Genomic DNA, 16,156 nt, shown 5'->3' on the forward strand with positions numbered 1-16,156 from the left:
ATATTTTGGCCCCCGATTGCCCGATCAAGTGTGCTTATGGTCTATAACCCCGCTCAGGATACTGACTTTTTTTTTTGTGAACAGGTTCTTGTGAGCGTCAGGGCTTTCATGTTCACCAGAAGTGGATTACCAGGGGGTCAATCTTCCAGCTCGGGAATTTTAGATCTAGCCAACTGGTTCGGCAAGAGTATCCGACTTTAGCACATTCAATTTGAGAGGGTCTCGGAGGATGAAGCTCCTAAGCACTCGGTTAGCGGGTGGGGTAAAGGTTAGATGAAACGTAGCAATCAGGTCTAATCCACTTTACTCATCTTACTCAAGTCTATATATAGATCGGACTCTCGAAGCCGTGCCAAGCCCACTAACACCCACTACACCGTGCCAAGCCCGTTGTTGGCAGGCTTGACTGGATAACAGATTTTCAGATAACAAATTTTAAGAATTAAGTATCTTTTGTATGGTGTTACCATACAAAGGGTACCTAGTTACAATATCAATATAACATCAATTTTCTCAACTGTCCAAATGGTTAGGGGATATTGTATTGAGGTATCTTTTGTATGGAGTTACCATACAAAAGATACTTAATTCTTGAAATTTGTTATCCAGTCAAGCCTGCCAACACCGGGTACTAGTTGGTGTTGGTGGGCTTGGCACAGTGTAGTGGGTGCTTGGCACAGCCCCGGGGGGCTACAATACGATTTCTAAGGCCCACTGTCACTGCCCAGTGTTCTTGCCGTCCAACGTAAGCCTTAGCCCGTGTTAGGCTTTCTGCTAAGCATTAGCCTTGCACATCTCCCAATCTTGGAACGCCCCATTTTTTATCGGGACACGGAGACTTTCACACACATGCCCATAACCGCCGTTCAGTCCAGAAACTCGCCGGATGCACAACCAAGTAAATCCGAAAGTGGCTAGCCAGAAGTATCAAAAGACTCCCTCTAGGTCTTATACAAAAATGTCACTACCCAAGTCATACCTTCCACGGTAAATAAGCAACCACATTTCAGAACACCAACTCGTGCCACCGACCAAAATGCCTGTCTCAAGTTCGTCCATCCTATGGCCCATGGGCGGACACACGCTAACAAAGACACCCCAATAGCATCCCCCGAAGATTGGAGAAAGAAAGCGGCAGCCTACAAGGATATGACAGGTGGTTTGAATGTGAAGCCGATCACCGTCATGCTCGAGTGCTTGAATTCTCGCTTCCCGCTTTCGACCGCCACAGGTATATTGGATGATGGCTGCGGTCCAGGTCCAATTATGTCGCGTATCATTGACGAGTTTGGCTCCAGCCTCCCCGAGTCATGTACTCTGATTTGCTCGGATTTTGCGCCGGCCATGGTGGAACAAGTCGAGGAAGTCAAGAACCGCAAGATCAGTGACGATTCGGATTCGTTGTGGAATCGGGTCGATACTCAAGTCCTCGATTCCATGGATTTACATAGCATCGATGATGATTCACTGAGCCACGTTGCGGCGGGATGGGTAAGTGGGCGAAACCTGTCTCTTTGATTGCCGATTGTTGTTCGTATGCTCATTTTGCTTCACTTGTATGACAGTCTTTTTTCAACGCCAAAAGTCCCCTGAAGGCTTTGACTGAGGCCAGGCGGGTGTTGCAGCCAGGCGGCGTCCTGGCGGCTTCGTCGTGGGCGGAGACGGATTGGCTCAAGATCTTGAGAACCATCACCAAGATTGACCCAGCCCGTAGTCCCCCGTCTATCCCAGATGATTGGGCCAAGGCACCTAATCTCAAGGAGCAGCTGAAGACAGCGGGGTATCGCGACGTTGAGGTATATGAGGTGCCAGTCGACATACCGTTCCGGTCGTATGAGTCGTTTATCGGGGTGATGATGACACGTGTCACGCAGATGATGAATGCGAGCCAAGATCTCCCAGAGGAACAGATGGCGAAGTTGAAGATTTTGATGACGGAGGAGATGCGGAGCCTGTGTCCCACGGAGCCAGGAGTTTTGAAGGCAGTTTCACTCCTGGCGGTTGGGGTAAAATAACTGCAGTTTCCCATCATGCACTTCGTACTCTGTAAGACTCCTATATTCTAAATTATTTTTGGTAACTTGATAAAGTGAGTAGTAATGCGTCCATGGCCGTTTGGGGGTTTATTGAGAGATTCACCCCCAATACCTAGAAACATAGGTTATTCCTTGCCAACACAATCTCCTCAAGTTGTACCATAGAAGTAAGTGCGCCGTTGTTAGCATTTACAGTCAATGGCTGAATAGCTAACGGCTGGGGGAGGAAGGGAGAGGCAAAAATCGGTGGTATTCATTATCCTTTGGCGACGGAAAGAGAGTGATGAAGGGATGTCCGAATACAGCTATCCTTTCTCGTTTGAACTTATATGATGTGATGTAGCGCCCCCGGCGGAAAACCCAAGGTAATATTTTGCTGGCATATCGTTGGCCTCTTACCAGGCAGTAATTCCCTGCTTTTGGACGCCTATTCAGACGGCAGACGCTTTAGGATAAATGACGGCTACCTTAATAGCCGTGATTCCTAATATCTGCGCAGACATCAGTGATCCTTTATCGCTCTTCTATCTAGCGACGAAATAGTGCAATCAAAGTTTGTATCCTATCAAAAAGGAGTAAAACACCAAGAGTTGGCAGCTTCTAGGACGTGTGAATATCTTGTATCCACTAAGCATTATCGTGGCTGTCTAACATCATGCGACATGACGACCAGAACTTTCAAATATGACAAACCGGCATCGACTGTCCCGATCCTAAGGATACCTTACTTGGTCAATCGACATACCCCGAGCAATGTCTAAACCATCGAGATGATGGATATAGTCGGCGTTGAGCTTGCTGCGAATTATATCTCGCATGAAAGCCTGCACATGTTCGGCTGAATCGACTTGGGACAACCAACACTGCTTGATGATCTGTCCGCATGGAATAGTAGAAACATCAGGGAACTCATTTCTCTTAAAATACTCTTCCACTTGATCGCTAGGGATCTCCTCGTAGGGACTGGTTCTTTGAAAAACCTCGTAAAGAGTCGACCCGAGCGCAAATAGATCTGTAGCCACGGTAGGTAGGTCTCTCCAATATCGTGGGAGATAGAATCGAGTTCCCTTACCAGATGCCGGTTTAGACCCGTCTAGCGAAGAGCCAGAGAAGTCAATGATTTTGATATTAAGAGTCGCATCTAAGAGGAAATTTCGCGGTTTGATATCGCAGTGAAGTATGTCGTTACTATATAGGAGACAGACGGCTTACGCAATTTGGTGTGCCCACTTCAACTTCAGGCTTACCGGAATCGAGTTTTGGGCTTGAAGATAGGTTTTGAGGTCACCGTTTTTCATATACTCAAGAATAAGGCCATCCCTAGAGTGACCTAATATCCGTACCAGCCTTTCATGTGGGCCAAGGCGATGATAGATACTGGCTTCTTTGGCAATGTCCAGGATATGGTTTTCCATTTCAGCGTCAGGAAATGGTGATTTGAGGACGGTACCATCACCAAGGAGTTCCACAATCCCAGTTAGCCCACCAGAGATAAATTGTCCTTGAGCATCTCTGCTAATGGTTTCGACCTTTCCGTGTCTAGTTTCATTTGCTTCGTAATCGCATTGAGGTCCCTATGTAAGCTGGTCAGGAAGCTCTTGCGATAGAAAGGGACGGGCTCGACTTATACCGCTTCAATATCGTGACAAGTGGGCCAGTGGATCAGGCGTAACAAAGGAGAAATCAACGCAATCTCTATCCAGTCCTTGAGACTAAAGCATACTGATAGGAATCGCCGTAGTTTCTGCGACAAGAGTACAAAAGCCATTTGAAACGCGGCGGTTCTTGGTGATGCTGCATTGCTCGCGCAAGAGTTCCTGCCATGCCCGGGGGTTTGCAGGGTTTGCACTTCTTGTTGGCCTCAGGCCTTAACAATGTTGATGCCTGAGAATACCACCGTTTAGGGAGAAGTCATTTTCACAAGTCGTCATGTTCTAGTTGTAAATCTTTTGAAGAATACACAATCCTTTTTACATCCATCTTCTGAATGTTCAAATTCTCTACTATCACAAAACTCGCGTCTATAATCTATATACCACAGACCTATAGCTAAATACGTAGCGTAGTAGATAGCTTAGTCTTTTCCCCTGCTTCATCGATCTCAGCATCGATCACTTCGCTACTTGTTGTACACAAATAATGGATTACCCTTTCCCCCGAGACTCATAGAACAGGCTTGCCAGACCCCTACTTCTGTTCAACCTCTTCCGCTTCAGGATCCATACTCTTTACCGCATGGATTCTCGTCCACTTAACCCCGAAAGCAAAGCAGAATGCTGCGGCTGTCGTACCAACTGGAACAAACTATAGATGTCCATCAGTCAGCTAAAATCCCTCTATGCCATCGCCTCGGGAAGGGCCACTCACAAATGTGGAAGTAATAGCTTTGTTATAAGACTCCAAAACTGGACGCAACAGTCCGGGGAAGTTCGCATTGGTGATTCCACGGATATTGGCAGTTCCAGCGGCAGATAATAACGCTATCTGTGTAGCACTCAGACCATGGTCGTCCAAGGTCTTGCCCAGAATTGAACGGAACACGATACCGCCGAGAACTTGTGTGACTGTAGCACCCAGATATTGGAAGAATAGGTTGAGAGAGACGGCAGCGGGCATAAGCTCCGATTTATCATGGACCGCTAGTTGGACTATAAGAGAGGGCATTTGCTGGGCCATACCAACCCCGAGACCCTGGATGACTTGGAACCCGATCCAATGGCTGGATGGTGTATTAAATGGCTTGAACTGGGTGTACAACGCTGCGGCCGTGCACATAAAGAGAGGTCCAATGAAGAGCCATGGGTTATAGAAGTTGAGCTTCCGCGCTATTTAGTTTTAGCCTCCGTGACCTTTCAGGTGAAATCCAAGTATTAGGCTTACCTAGAATACCAGAAGATAGTGTTCCCACGATCTGAGCGAGAACTGAAGCTAGAACCCGCGTACCACTTTCTAGTGGACTTACGCCTTCCACGGCTTGGAACCACTCTGGAAGATAGTAGTTCAGGATGCCGAGAGACCCAAAATGACAGAAGGAAAATAAGACACTAAAGGTGACGCTTCGTCTGGTAATTAGATTCCCGGGTATCATAGCGTCATCACCCTGAAAGTATTCCCAGCTAACAAACAGTATGAGCATTACACCTGACCCCACAAAGAGACCGATGATTGTTGCCGATCCCCAAGGGTTTTGCGTGCCACCCCACATCATAGCGAGAAGCAACATGAAGACAGCGGGAATGAAGATTGCACATCCAATCAGATCGAGATTCTTAATCCGCTGGAGAGCTGTCCGATCGCGCTGAATAGATGGGGGTTTAAAGAACAAAAACATTGCGACTAATGTCACAGCACCTGGAGGAAGGTTGACCCAGAAACACCACCGCCACGTTGCCTTTTGCGTGAAAGCACCTCCTATAACGGGTGCAAGGATTAGACCCATAGCAAAGCAACTGCTACAGATACCCATAAGGAGCGGTTTCGCTTTATCCGAAGCAACCGTAAGAACAATAATAAACCCACCACTCGCGACGCCGGACGCCCCGATACCTGCGACTGCACGACCCACAATAAAGCTATTGCTAGTCGGAGCAAAGCCACAGATAAGGCTTCCGACCATAAAGATAGAGAAGAATATAATATAAATCCAGCGTAGGGGAAAGGTTACGCTTAGCTTTCCTGCCAGCGGAGTCAATGCGCATGTCGTGAGTGAATAGGCGGCCGGATACCAGGCCAGTTGCGACGTATCCTTGAATTCGGACGTAATAGATGGAATGGCCTATCCATGGTGTCAGATGATCCGATTTCCTAGGGACAAAAAGGGGGTGATAATAGTACTGTTGCAATAACGAAGATATCCAAGGACATCAGGAAAGCACCGAAGCATATGCCGATGAAAATAACCCAGAGCTTGAAGCCGTGCATCGCCGTTGGGTTCCCCTCTGGTTCCTCGGTACTGTTCTCATGTTGAGGTTGGGCAGTACTGCCAGCATCTTCTGACTTGGTAGCTCTGATCTGATCTGGAGACAAAGACATATCCCAGATCTAATTGTGTGAATCGTGTTGAAGTGAGTGGTACAACTCCTCTGGTAATAGTAATGGATTGCAAAATGCGTGTCGGACCGGCGACATCGAAACAAAGAAACTAAAGTCGCCGGTCCCGAATTGTGCATCTCTGATCCCTGTCTTCGGGAATTCCTTAGCCGTTCATAAAAGAGAAACGTGGCAAAACTATATGTTTAAATTAACTTACTCCTCCAGAGGGAATATAATAGGAAATTCGACGGTCGAGGACGATTATCGTATTACAATGTGTAGGCCAAAAAGTGAGGAGGGAGAGAGGGAGAGGGTTGGAGGGAAGATCTACCGATTATCTACCTTATGAGGAGTTGATGCCTAAGGCACCAACATATATCAAATGGTGGATTGACCAGTTGGCAACTCCAGCCTGCAATCGTGGCACCGCCTTCACCAACACCCGGAGTCCCCGCCGGCCAACGGACTGTTTCGCTGGGTGTGGTGCGCTGAAAAGGTCTGATATCGTGATGCCGGAAATGACTTGCGAATCGAATATCCAATGGTGTTGAAGGCGATACGGTTATCCTTTGTTTTAGTTACTGGGCAGCAATGAATTCCTATCTAAGCCGTTTAAGCACATTTAGGTTGGTAAATATAAGGAGGTAGAAGTAAAGTGAGGCGAAAGCAAAGTGAGGTGAAAGCTGTAAAGACCACGGTGGGGAGAAAGCAGAAGAAGAATCATAATCTATTCATAATCTATTCATAACTAGCAAACTATGCGCTCGTACTCACCTTCAATTTCCCGCATTAACACCTTTCGGAAAAGGTGCCATTCGGGTTCACTGCAGAAGTCCTAAAGAGAGCTGCCGAGCTCCTCGCTACCTCCACCGAATGGCAACGATACCTTCACCTCCTCGACACTCGGGACTCGATTGATGATATCCCAGTCACCAGTAATAGGTGGCCAGGGTCTTTCTCCACTGTGGCGCGTCTACAACAGCAAACAATGACCGTCGGAGAGATCCACGATAGGGACCGAATGCAGCGCACAGCCGAGGAAACTAGAGCTAGGCGCCGACGTATCCTTCCGCTTCCAGATGGTGAGGACGAGGCAACACCAAACGCGGTCGCCTTAATCCTTCTCCAAACAGTCTCCCACCTTACGCACTCCAACCTAGAGTGGGTACTGAACCGCGTGCACTTCAGATGCCAGTTCCACACTATGAAGTTCAATGCCTTTACAGATGGTGCATTGCGCTCGAAACAGACCAGGGACATCTTCGCTATCGTGGAGGCGAAGAAGAGGCTGCGCACTGTGGACACTGAGGCCATTCTAACCCAAGAGGCGTGTGAAGTAGTTGCGTGTGTGATGGACAACTCTAGGGAGATGGCCCGCTTCAACGAACAGTAAGTGTTACAGCATTCTCACGCTCAAACACCTCTAAGTATATAGGATCAAAGGATTTGACTAACAGACCACACTTCTCTAGTTTCATGTTGATTTTCCAGGATCGACATGAGCTTTTTATCACCTTTGCGTCTATCGAGGGAGCGTACGAAGGACACCTGCGGAACGGGACCGACACTGATAGCTTCCTTGTGATGAAGACATATGGTCCGTACCACACAGGCTCATGTGAGGAAATGGATGAATTCGGGCAAGTCATCCTCGGATCAATGTTGATCGTCAATCCGGTGGCTTAAGGTCGGCACACATGAATCCAAGCAGAATTTCCATATTCTTATACTTTGTTAGTCGAAAAATCCAGAAGGTCGGTCTTCTTGATGACTAGAACTTGCGGGGTGCAATGGGCTTCGATTACTCGGGCCTTCATTCGCCCGAAGATCGTGATAGCCATGACCTGTGTTGTAATTAATATATATTGGCTTGCATATAAGGGTATCTTAGATCTGTGCTCACTGGAATAGTGTTGGACTCCAGGCAATCCTCGCCTTCCAGCCGTGTAATCATAGTTGCGGTAAGGATCATCACCTCTGCCCGGGTCAGCGTTTCGCTGGGCTCTTCTTCAATCAAGATGCGGACTATAGTGTGTGGGGGTGTTCCTGCAGGATACAGCAATTTCTTTGGCACAAAGGCAGCGGCCGGCGAGCATCGCATCGATCCCCAAATAGCTGGGTAGAATCTATCGGTGATAACCGACGGCACAATAGCGCCACTGCGTAATACATATCAATATACCAATCTCTTGTCGCAATATGGCTTAATATCTTACCTCTTCACCTATTTGGACACTTATCTAAGATTAGGGTGGGATTCACCATCTCCCTGGATGTCGAACTCTCGGGGGAACTGGAAGAACATCCGCTCCAGGCCCAAAAATACATACCTGACCTGGGAATGAAGGCTCGGAACTAAGGGATGATTCTTGTCGTTATCCCATTCATCAGTGATTTCTCTCAGGTCTGCCGTGACTTCAGGGCCGGTTTCACAAACATCGGGAACCCATGCAGCACCTTGTGGTTCAAAGAAAATCGGACTGGAGGGATTGGACGCTGGGATCTCAAGGTGTTTTCCATTCTCATCTAGCATAAGAGGTCGACAATCGATGCCAAGAAATCCGTAAGAGGCAGGGTTTATATTTGTAGAAGGGTAAAGTTCGACGTCCCTGTAAATATTTTCGACCTTGGCGATGACTTGGCTACGGGCTTGGAGGTTGGCTGCAGCCCGTTGACCCGTACCAAAACCCAACGTAGGGAAGCTGGTAGGCATAATGATTGAATGGGAGTTAGTTGAAGAATCAAGATATGGTCGACAATGACCAGGTGAAGTGTAATATACGCCGTCTCCATGTGGCTCGTTCCACTCCCTTGTATGTTGTAGACATTGTTTACAGTGTTGCTGCCTAAGGCCTTCCACTCCCCATTTGGCTTTGTGTGTATCTCCAAATATACTTCACTGAGTATTCTGGGATCATTAATACCCCGCTTTGTGAATACGGCGTATGAAAATGGGCCTTTTAAACTTATATGCGATGATTTCGGCCCAGCAAATATGATCGTGAAAAGCGAGAAAGACCTTACAATTGTCGGGGTTGTGGATCTTAAGTGGGTGTATGCGGGACCGGCGCAGTTGTTCGGTTCAGCTCCTTGGTGGCTTCTTCATGACCGACCGGTTAATGAAGAGTGGGATTTCAAGGACGGCAACCCTCCCGAAGCCACAAAGTGATATTTCAGTTGTCTGAACATTTTTAAAGAAGCCTTGGCAAAGGAAGAAGCGAAAATGCCTAAAAGGCTAGGTACGGAACTCTCTGAGCTTGTCGAATGGTCCGAGGAGCTATGTGGTTTCATATGCTCCTATCTAGTGGATTCTTCGACTCCTTCAGTTTCCCTTGCATGCAGCTACTGCAATGCGTGAGTGCTCAGTGGTGGAGAGAACGTGTCAATGAGTTGGAAATCAGACCGGAGGTGAAACACTTTGCGGCCGACAAGCTCCAAGACTTGGATGAGTATGACAAAAAGGTCGATAAATCGAGGGGCTTAAGGACTCTCTAGATCGTGGCGAGATGACGAGGGATGAGTTTATTGTGGCCGTCGATGGACTTTTGGTTGTGAACCAATAACATCGTTATCTCCTTACTACATATACTCAAGAGCCTACGAGCAAGCGATTTGGTCTAATAAGTTTCAGTGTCTAAAGGCTTCAATGAAACAAAAAGAATCGTTAAGCTTGGATTTCATCTACTATTGGGCTCAATGAAGAATATAACATTATTAAAGGCTCATTTAATTCAACCGCATTGATCTCCTAGGGCTTAAGTATGGCTGAGCGGACGGGAAGCCCTATTTTTATGGTCGTATGTGACAAGTTACGTGCATAAATAGATTAGTTATAGAGTGCAATAGACTGGTGAAAAGGCATCGAATGAGCTACTCTGAAATATATGGGATTGTTAATTAAATATCTGTATGAAAATCACCTTAGTACTTCCCTTCTTCTCGGCGTTGGGGCCAACCTTGGAAGGTCGGGAGGACCTCGGGAGTTCAAACTTTAAATGCCTAAGTGACTACCTAGGTACCTAGGTACCTAGCTAGTACCTAGCTATGTTGTAGGTACTTACCTACATCATAGGTACTTACCTGTACCGAGTCGTTCTGCCTTCCCAAAATTTCACTGGAGAGACCTCGGGATATTTCCCTTTCTGGAAGTGAAACGAATTCCAAGGTCCCAATCCAGGGTTAGCCTCAAATGTGGAGCTTCCGGCCGAACCGGTCATATCTCGGAACCGACCATCGGCCCCGGCAGTTCGACTGCCATGAGACGTACATATTGGGATAACGATCGGCAAGGACCGAGTGAACAGTTCTTGCCAAAATCCCCTTGTTAAGCTGACCTTTTTTGTTCCCCGCGATACCTCCCTCCCTACAGCATCCCACAACTCTACTTACTCACTCTCTTCCAAAGCCCTGGAGGTAGCAGGAGCGAAAGCGGCTTCAGATGCTGACTAGCCTCTCAAGGCCACCTTGGAAACTATATACCTACCCTTCAACACCAAAGATTGCACCGTCCTTAATATCCCCACCACCTACTCGTGCTCAGAACCCTTGGCAATATGATAATTGATGGCGACCTGTCCTGCGAGACTACTATAAAGCATGCCGTCGTGACCTCCAGGTTGACCTTAACCCCAAGTCTAGTAAACACGTCGTCGTTCGTGGCTGGTTGAGGTAAGGCATCTGGCGAACAAGTCCGTGAAGCTGCTAGACAGATGTTGGGGTAGCCTTTCCCCTGTCTCGCTTACTCAATGAACCGCTCATTCCATTACACGGCTGTCTTTCTCTTTACCTCTTCTACAACTGGATGGAGATTCTTCAATTCCGCATCGTCGATATGCGTGGTGTCTATTGCGCACAGAGAGCAAAACAAGAAACAAGAAGCAGAACTGATCGATGAACAGGAAAAGCTGACTATGGCAGGCCACCCACTGTCACGAAGACATATGAACGGCTCCATGGAGACAGGAAGAAACACATCGGAAGAGAAGTCTGAAAGATACAAGCTGAGCAACGACAAACCGAACGCTTAAGTCGTGACTGGCAGTTGACAATTGTGATTGCGACCATTCAATGTTCCGAGCTGGCACCCGGGGACAGACAGTATATTTTCTGCACATCCGCCAACTCAGCCTCGAAGTCAACCTTGAGGTCCTTCAGCAGTCCATCGCCGAGATCGAAAACCCAACCGTGAACGATGGGGTACTGGTTCTCTTGGTAGCTCTGCTGGACAGCCGCGGTCTTGATGATATTCCTACAGGACTCCATCACGTTGAGTTCAATCAAACGATTATATCTCGCGTGCTCCTCGGGGATCCCGTCGAGTTCCTTCTCGTGCAAGCGATAAACGTCGCGGATGTTTCGGAGCCATGGGTTAAGCAAACCCAGGTCAGCAGGTGTCAAGGCCGCCTTGACCCCGCCACAGTTGTAGTGGCCGCACACAATGATGTGCTTGACCTTCAAGTGTCGCACAGCATAGTTGATCACGGACATAACGTTCAGGTCGACATTGGGAACTAGGTTGGCGATATTACGGTGAACGAAGACCTCGCCCGCCTCTAGACCCATGATCTCGTTGGCGGGGACACGGCTATCGCTACAACCTATGTACCTGATTGGTCGTTAGACGTGTTCCGATCTGACCAATTTTGACGAGCACGAGGTCATGTCTATGTTGCTTACAGATAGTCAGGCGATTGTCCAGCAGAAAGCTTGTCAAAAAAGGTGGCATCGGTCTCTTTCTTCGACGAGACCCATTTCTTGTTGTTCTGGAAGATGTGGTCAAGCGACTGCTTGAGATAGCGATTGATATTGGGTTTGGGGGCATCTTGTCAGCTGTGCAAAGGTTTCGCAGATGTGAATAGCGGTTCGAGGTTCTGCGACAGAGGTCAGTCAGATATTCCGAATCGGTTGGGACCTGACGATTTCGGAGGGGTTGGGCTTATATAAGCGCGTGCCAAGACTTTCCGCTGATCAATTTCAAGGTACTGCAGGTCTAGTGGTACGTAGGTAGCTACTTAATCAAATAATTACTTACTTTCGTCCTGTTTTTATATAATTTCTGAGCTGCTTTTAATTCGCTTTTCTACAATCTCAAGTCAGACAAAGTCCAAACCTTCCGCTGGCTACTCGTCGCTCTCCAGTTCCGCGTGGGGCTCCTCTTCGTCAAGCACTTACTATATATACCGTGACTCCGCTGGTCAACATTCCAACAGCCAGGGTCATACCAGTACAACCACTAAAACTCGCCGCCCTTCCGTGTCGCACTTCCATGTCACACTACCCCGGCGCCGGCCTGTCAGCAGGTCGCACACCTCGACGCCGCTGTCAGAGCGGCGCGCAAGGAGATTCCAGTCGGATAAAATAGTGAACAGCAACAGACCATCGAGCCAAAGTACTTCGAGTTCATATTATGATAAGACTCGGTTGTTCCACCCAGCACAAGCAGTACGGAGATTAGCTCAAAGCTGCTACCAATCCCAAAACACCGCCCGCGAATGGGAAAAACGAGCGAATGGTGTTGAGACTGGCCCATCTGTTCAGCAGGGGAGCCAATTGTGTTTCATCACGGACGGGTGTTTCCGACGAGTCTTTCATATTCGCAACCTCGAATATGCTCGTGTTTGTTGGTAACATAAAGAGAAGTGTCCACGGCACGATACTAATATTGAGGATTGCAGCTTCCCAGTATAACAAGGAGTGGGACTTCAAAGCCAACCAAATAAAGCCCCCTGCTCCTAGGATGGCAAATGGTGGCCCCAATGAATGACCTCTATGGTAAAATGCGACCCATTGCTTTGCAGCCAAATACTGGGAGGTTGGAGTGGCGACCAAGACTGCGGGCACTGCGCCCCAAGAGTAGGTGAATATTTCGCCTGTGTTAATTGACATGTTTAGTATCATGCGCTTTCTTATTGGAGACAGATAGATACATACCTGACAGCCAAAAGGATGACGAAATTGCAACGACTTTTGTTAAGATATCAGAGTTCATGTTGATAGTGTAAGAACTTCCCTTTTAATTGCCAACGTTTCAGACTTTATACCGTGGAAGAAAAGGTTGGAAGCTCGGATTGAATCGTTGGGTCAAAAACCGACACTACGTACATTCTGGATATCGGGTTTAGCGGCTGCGCCAAAACCCGCCAATATTATATGGCAGAAGGTCCCGCAAAGTCTGCGTAAGGAATGCCCTCTCAGGCATCTTTATTACTGCCTTATGTATATCTCATTGTTAATACCAATAGGGTTGACTCTCCCAAACCCGGGGGATGTGGTGTCATCGAATTCAAACTCTTCATTTATATATCAATCCATATATCCATGGATGGATCGTGAAGGGTTGACTCGATATAGGTGATATATCCTCAAATACAATATAACTAGAATAAATGTACATAGTTAACTATAATACTGCTCTAGAATAAGGTTGAGTATCAGAATGCCTTGGTCTCAACCAGTATTAGGTACCGACTAGTCTACCATTGACCTGACAGTGATTATAAAAGGACAGATGCAATTACCCAATCCACCATGCTCTTCCAAGGTAGTTCCTTACCTTATCCTTCTTCACCTTTTATCCCTAAGACGATGGACACACCCGATATTGACTGTTTTGATGTGGAATTTGCGGTGGATGCGATTGGATCGTCTGCCCAGGCTATCCGCTCTACTCTGGCACGTCTCCGGGAGCCCCCGAGCCTGATCACACTGTATGCGAAGTTCACGAATGTGTCACCAGATGTGGCGAGGTAGAATTCCAATGAAGGGTGCCGGAAAATGTACAACCCAGACACCCGCAGTAAGATCGTTACTACACCGGGTAAGCCCCACGATGCGCCGGCCGTTCAATTCAGATTCAATTCAGATTCAATTCAGATTCAATTCAGATTCAATTCAGATTCAATTCAGATTCAATTCAGATTCAATTCAGATTCAATTCAGATTTAATTCAGATTTAATTCACTTCAGAACTCCCTATACATATATAGGATACTAGGATACTAAGATACTAAGAAATTGAAAGAGTTGAGAGTTAGGAGTACAAAGAGCCCTGTATTTGAAAAATTAATATAGTGTTCATTTGTAAAAATACTATATAAAATAGTACGCTGTAGACTGTTGTAACGAGATATAACCGTGCCAAGCCCACCAACCGGTACCTAGTCGGTGTTGGTGGGCCCTAACCTTGGGGGCGCTGCGGGTAGGGCCGAGGGTCTTTCAGCCTCACGATGTTATTTAGTGTGGGGGCCTTTGACTATGATTGTACTTGTTCAAAAGGTATGTTCTTAGTACTAAGAATTCCTAAAAATAATGCTTGAATCTACGTTCCTCCGCCAGGGAGATATAACTAGCTCTCTCTTTATGATCGAGGTACCTCCGTATTATGTAAAGGGCAATTTAAGAGCTGAAAATGTAACGGAACACAGTGAACCGCAGATCCCAATCGCCAAGGGATGCAGTTTCTTCTTGGCACACAATATGGGAAGATTAGTTCCATAATACACACTGTTCCTGAGTTCGAGACAAGAAAGGGAGTGGCATCTTCAAATAGGGAAGTGAAAGGTCATTCGTAGTTAGATTTACCTTTGCATGTTGGTCGGTTGCCAGTTCCCAACCGATTTTCTAGCACCTTAAACCTGGCATGATCTACGGGCCGTGCATAGAGGTACTTAGGTATGTCGCACCTCTCAGGGGTTGGCCCTTGGGAAATGTTTACTTTTCCAACTCCCAAAATAAGCCTCCCTAAGGTCTGGTCCCTCCGCTTTTCCTTTCTCGGATTCTTCGGATTTGAAACAACGTCATTTTGTTCATTGTGAGATAACGGGGAGCTCCAATTCTGCTGCACTTCATGGCCAACCTGGCGTGGGTATGGCTGCTCTTGATCTCGGTGTCCCAGGTGGCTCAAAGCGCGTCAGGCCGAACTGTATGGAGAACGCCTAGCGGAAACAATAAAGACTTCGTTACTACGTATTATATTGGGTCTACGTTAACCATTGACTGGTCTGGTTGGGATCCTTCTGTCTTGGATCGCGATATGAATGGCACGAGTGAAGCCGATCTCTGGGTGAATGCATGGAACACCGATTTCTCTACGTGGTCCAAAAAGATTTCAAGTACGTGATCCCCAAACACAGATCATGAGATGCTAGACTGACAATATTGCGAAATAGCTAGCACAATAGACGTTTCGTACTCAGGAACTTTTAATTGGAAAGTCGCCATTGATGAGGAAGCGCTATCCGACACCAACGAGTACGGGTTCACTTTTAAACCAACCGGGGAAAGCTTTGCTCCCACTGAACCTCGTTTATACTCTCCGGGATTCCACGTGATGCCCAATAAGACAACATCCACATCTACCTCGGCGACCTCATCTATCCTGACGTCCTCATCTACCCCGACAACTACTCCAAGCTCAGAAGCGGCATCGTCTGATACGAGCGGGCTCTCAACTGGCGCGAAAGCAGGAATCGGCGTCGGTGTGAGCGTGGCCGGACTGGCGGTGCTGTCTGCGTTGGGGTTCCTCCTTTTCCGACGGCGACAACGATCATCACCGCAAGAGATGACTGGAAGTCGGGATCAAGCACCGGACGGCAGCTCCTACATGAAGGCTAAACCAGCGCCGCAGGAGCTTTTTACGCCACCGTCTGAGTTAGAATCGACGACCAGCATCCGAAGGGACATGATGTGATAGTATACTGTTGACATTGAATTTTGAGAGTACCTATTGCCTGTTTCCCCGACACGGATGTGTATACCAAGTGCAGATTGTTTTTGGAAGTCTTTATACAACATACAACTTTCACATTATTGTCCCAATGCGTGCGATCCCAGACCGGGACAATGGGGAACCCCACTATGAGGTGCGGCCGTGAATCCATGAAGATAGGGATATCCTTGTGACTTAGGACTTGATAGTTATTCGTTTGACTCGTCAGTGAAAGTCATTGACAGCCAATGCAATAATAGAAAGATGTGATGTCCACTTTTCACAAGGAACTGTTGGTTGCACCATGCGGTCTCGTAGATTCAACAGCTAGGGCTTATACTAGTATAGTCACATTTAAAGTGAAATAAATTCAAACTTGAGA

At 47.3% G+C, this 16,156-nt stretch overlaps 10 protein-coding genes across 10 annotated transcripts; 5 read left to right on the top strand and 5 right to left on the bottom strand.

Annotated features, from left to right (window-relative positions):
- Window positions 1-1,036: 1,036 nt before the first annotated feature.
- On the top strand, window positions 1,037-2,015 carry N7516_007113 (class I SAM-dependent methyltransferase; the record flags this gene model as incomplete). Its single annotated transcript, XM_057219833.1, has 3 exons — window positions 1,037-1,049; window positions 1,106-1,491; window positions 1,566-2,015. The coding sequence occupies 3 exons, from the start codon at window positions 1,037-1,039 to the stop codon at window positions 2,013-2,015; spliced, it is 849 nt and encodes a 282-aa protein (XP_057073924.1).
- Window positions 2,016-2,749: 734 nt separating this feature from the next.
- N7516_007114 (kinase domain containing protein) lies at window positions 2,750-3,860 on the bottom strand (the record flags this gene model as incomplete). The annotated part of the gene is given in 4 exon segments (XM_057219834.1): window positions 2,750-3,224; window positions 3,249-3,610; window positions 3,667-3,748; window positions 3,760-3,860. 4 exon segments carry the CDS (start codon window positions 3,858-3,860, stop codon window positions 2,750-2,752), a joined length of 1,020 nt encoding a protein of 339 aa, XP_057073925.1.
- A 363-nt stretch (window positions 3,861-4,223) lies between these two features.
- On the bottom strand, window positions 4,224-6,068 carry N7516_007115 (MDR family MFS transporter; the record flags this gene model as incomplete). The annotated part of the gene is made up of 4 exons (XM_057219835.1): window positions 4,224-4,340; window positions 4,404-4,861; window positions 4,917-5,811; window positions 5,871-6,068. The coding sequence occupies 4 exons, from the start codon at window positions 6,066-6,068 to the stop codon at window positions 4,224-4,226; spliced, it is 1,668 nt and encodes a 555-aa protein (XP_057073926.1).
- An 808-nt stretch (window positions 6,069-6,876) lies between these two features.
- On the top strand, window positions 6,877-7,754 carry N7516_007116 (uncharacterized protein; the record flags this gene model as incomplete). Its single annotated transcript, XM_057219836.1, has 2 exons — window positions 6,877-7,457; window positions 7,541-7,754. Coding segments are annotated over 2 exons (795 nt in total), but the record flags the coding sequence as incomplete, so codon positions are not given.
- A 38-nt stretch (window positions 7,755-7,792) lies between these two features.
- Window positions 7,793-8,781, bottom strand: N7516_007117 (uncharacterized protein; the record flags this gene model as incomplete). Its single annotated transcript, XM_057219837.1, has 3 exons — window positions 7,793-7,912; window positions 7,972-8,227; window positions 8,399-8,781. 3 exons carry the CDS (start codon window positions 8,779-8,781, stop codon window positions 7,793-7,795), a joined length of 759 nt encoding a protein of 252 aa, XP_057073928.1.
- A 2,032-nt stretch (window positions 8,782-10,813) lies between these two features.
- Window positions 10,814-11,095, top strand: N7516_007118 (uncharacterized protein; the record flags this gene model as incomplete). The annotated part of the gene is made up of 1 exon (XM_057219838.1): window positions 10,814-11,095. The coding sequence occupies one exon, from the start codon at window positions 10,814-10,816 to the stop codon at window positions 11,093-11,095; it is 282 nt and encodes a 93-aa protein (XP_057073929.1).
- A 37-nt stretch (window positions 11,096-11,132) lies between these two features.
- N7516_007119 (carbonic anhydrase) lies at window positions 11,133-11,887 on the bottom strand (the record flags this gene model as incomplete). The annotated part of the gene is made up of 2 exons (XM_057219839.1): window positions 11,133-11,673; window positions 11,745-11,887. Coding segments are annotated over 2 exons (684 nt in total), but the record flags the coding sequence as incomplete, so codon positions are not given.
- Window positions 11,888-12,518: 631 nt separating this feature from the next.
- Window positions 12,519-13,056, bottom strand: N7516_007120 (anthrone oxygenase family protein; the record flags this gene model as incomplete). Its single annotated transcript, XM_057219840.1, has 2 exons — window positions 12,519-12,937; window positions 12,999-13,056. The coding sequence occupies 2 exons, from the start codon at window positions 13,054-13,056 to the stop codon at window positions 12,519-12,521; spliced, it is 477 nt and encodes a 158-aa protein (XP_057073931.1).
- Window positions 13,057-13,595: 539 nt separating this feature from the next.
- On the top strand, window positions 13,596-13,817 carry N7516_007121 (uncharacterized protein; the record flags this gene model as incomplete). Its single annotated transcript, XM_057219841.1, has 1 exon — window positions 13,596-13,817. The coding sequence occupies one exon, from the start codon at window positions 13,596-13,598 to the stop codon at window positions 13,815-13,817; it is 222 nt and encodes a 73-aa protein (XP_057073932.1).
- Window positions 13,818-14,913: 1,096 nt separating this feature from the next.
- N7516_007122 (uncharacterized protein) lies at window positions 14,914-15,756 on the top strand (the record flags this gene model as incomplete). Its single annotated transcript, XM_057219842.1, has 2 exons — window positions 14,914-15,178; window positions 15,236-15,756. 2 exons carry the CDS (start codon window positions 14,914-14,916, stop codon window positions 15,754-15,756), a joined length of 786 nt encoding a protein of 261 aa, XP_057073933.1.
- Between the last annotated feature and the right edge of the window lie 400 nt (window positions 15,757-16,156).

The sequence above is a fragment of the Penicillium verrucosum genome (assembly GCF_028828655.1).
Source record: "Penicillium verrucosum strain IBT 35672 chromosome Unknown utg000002l_segment0_segment0, whole genome shotgun sequence".
NCBI lineage: Eukaryota > Fungi > Ascomycota > Eurotiomycetes > Eurotiales > Aspergillaceae > Penicillium > Penicillium verrucosum.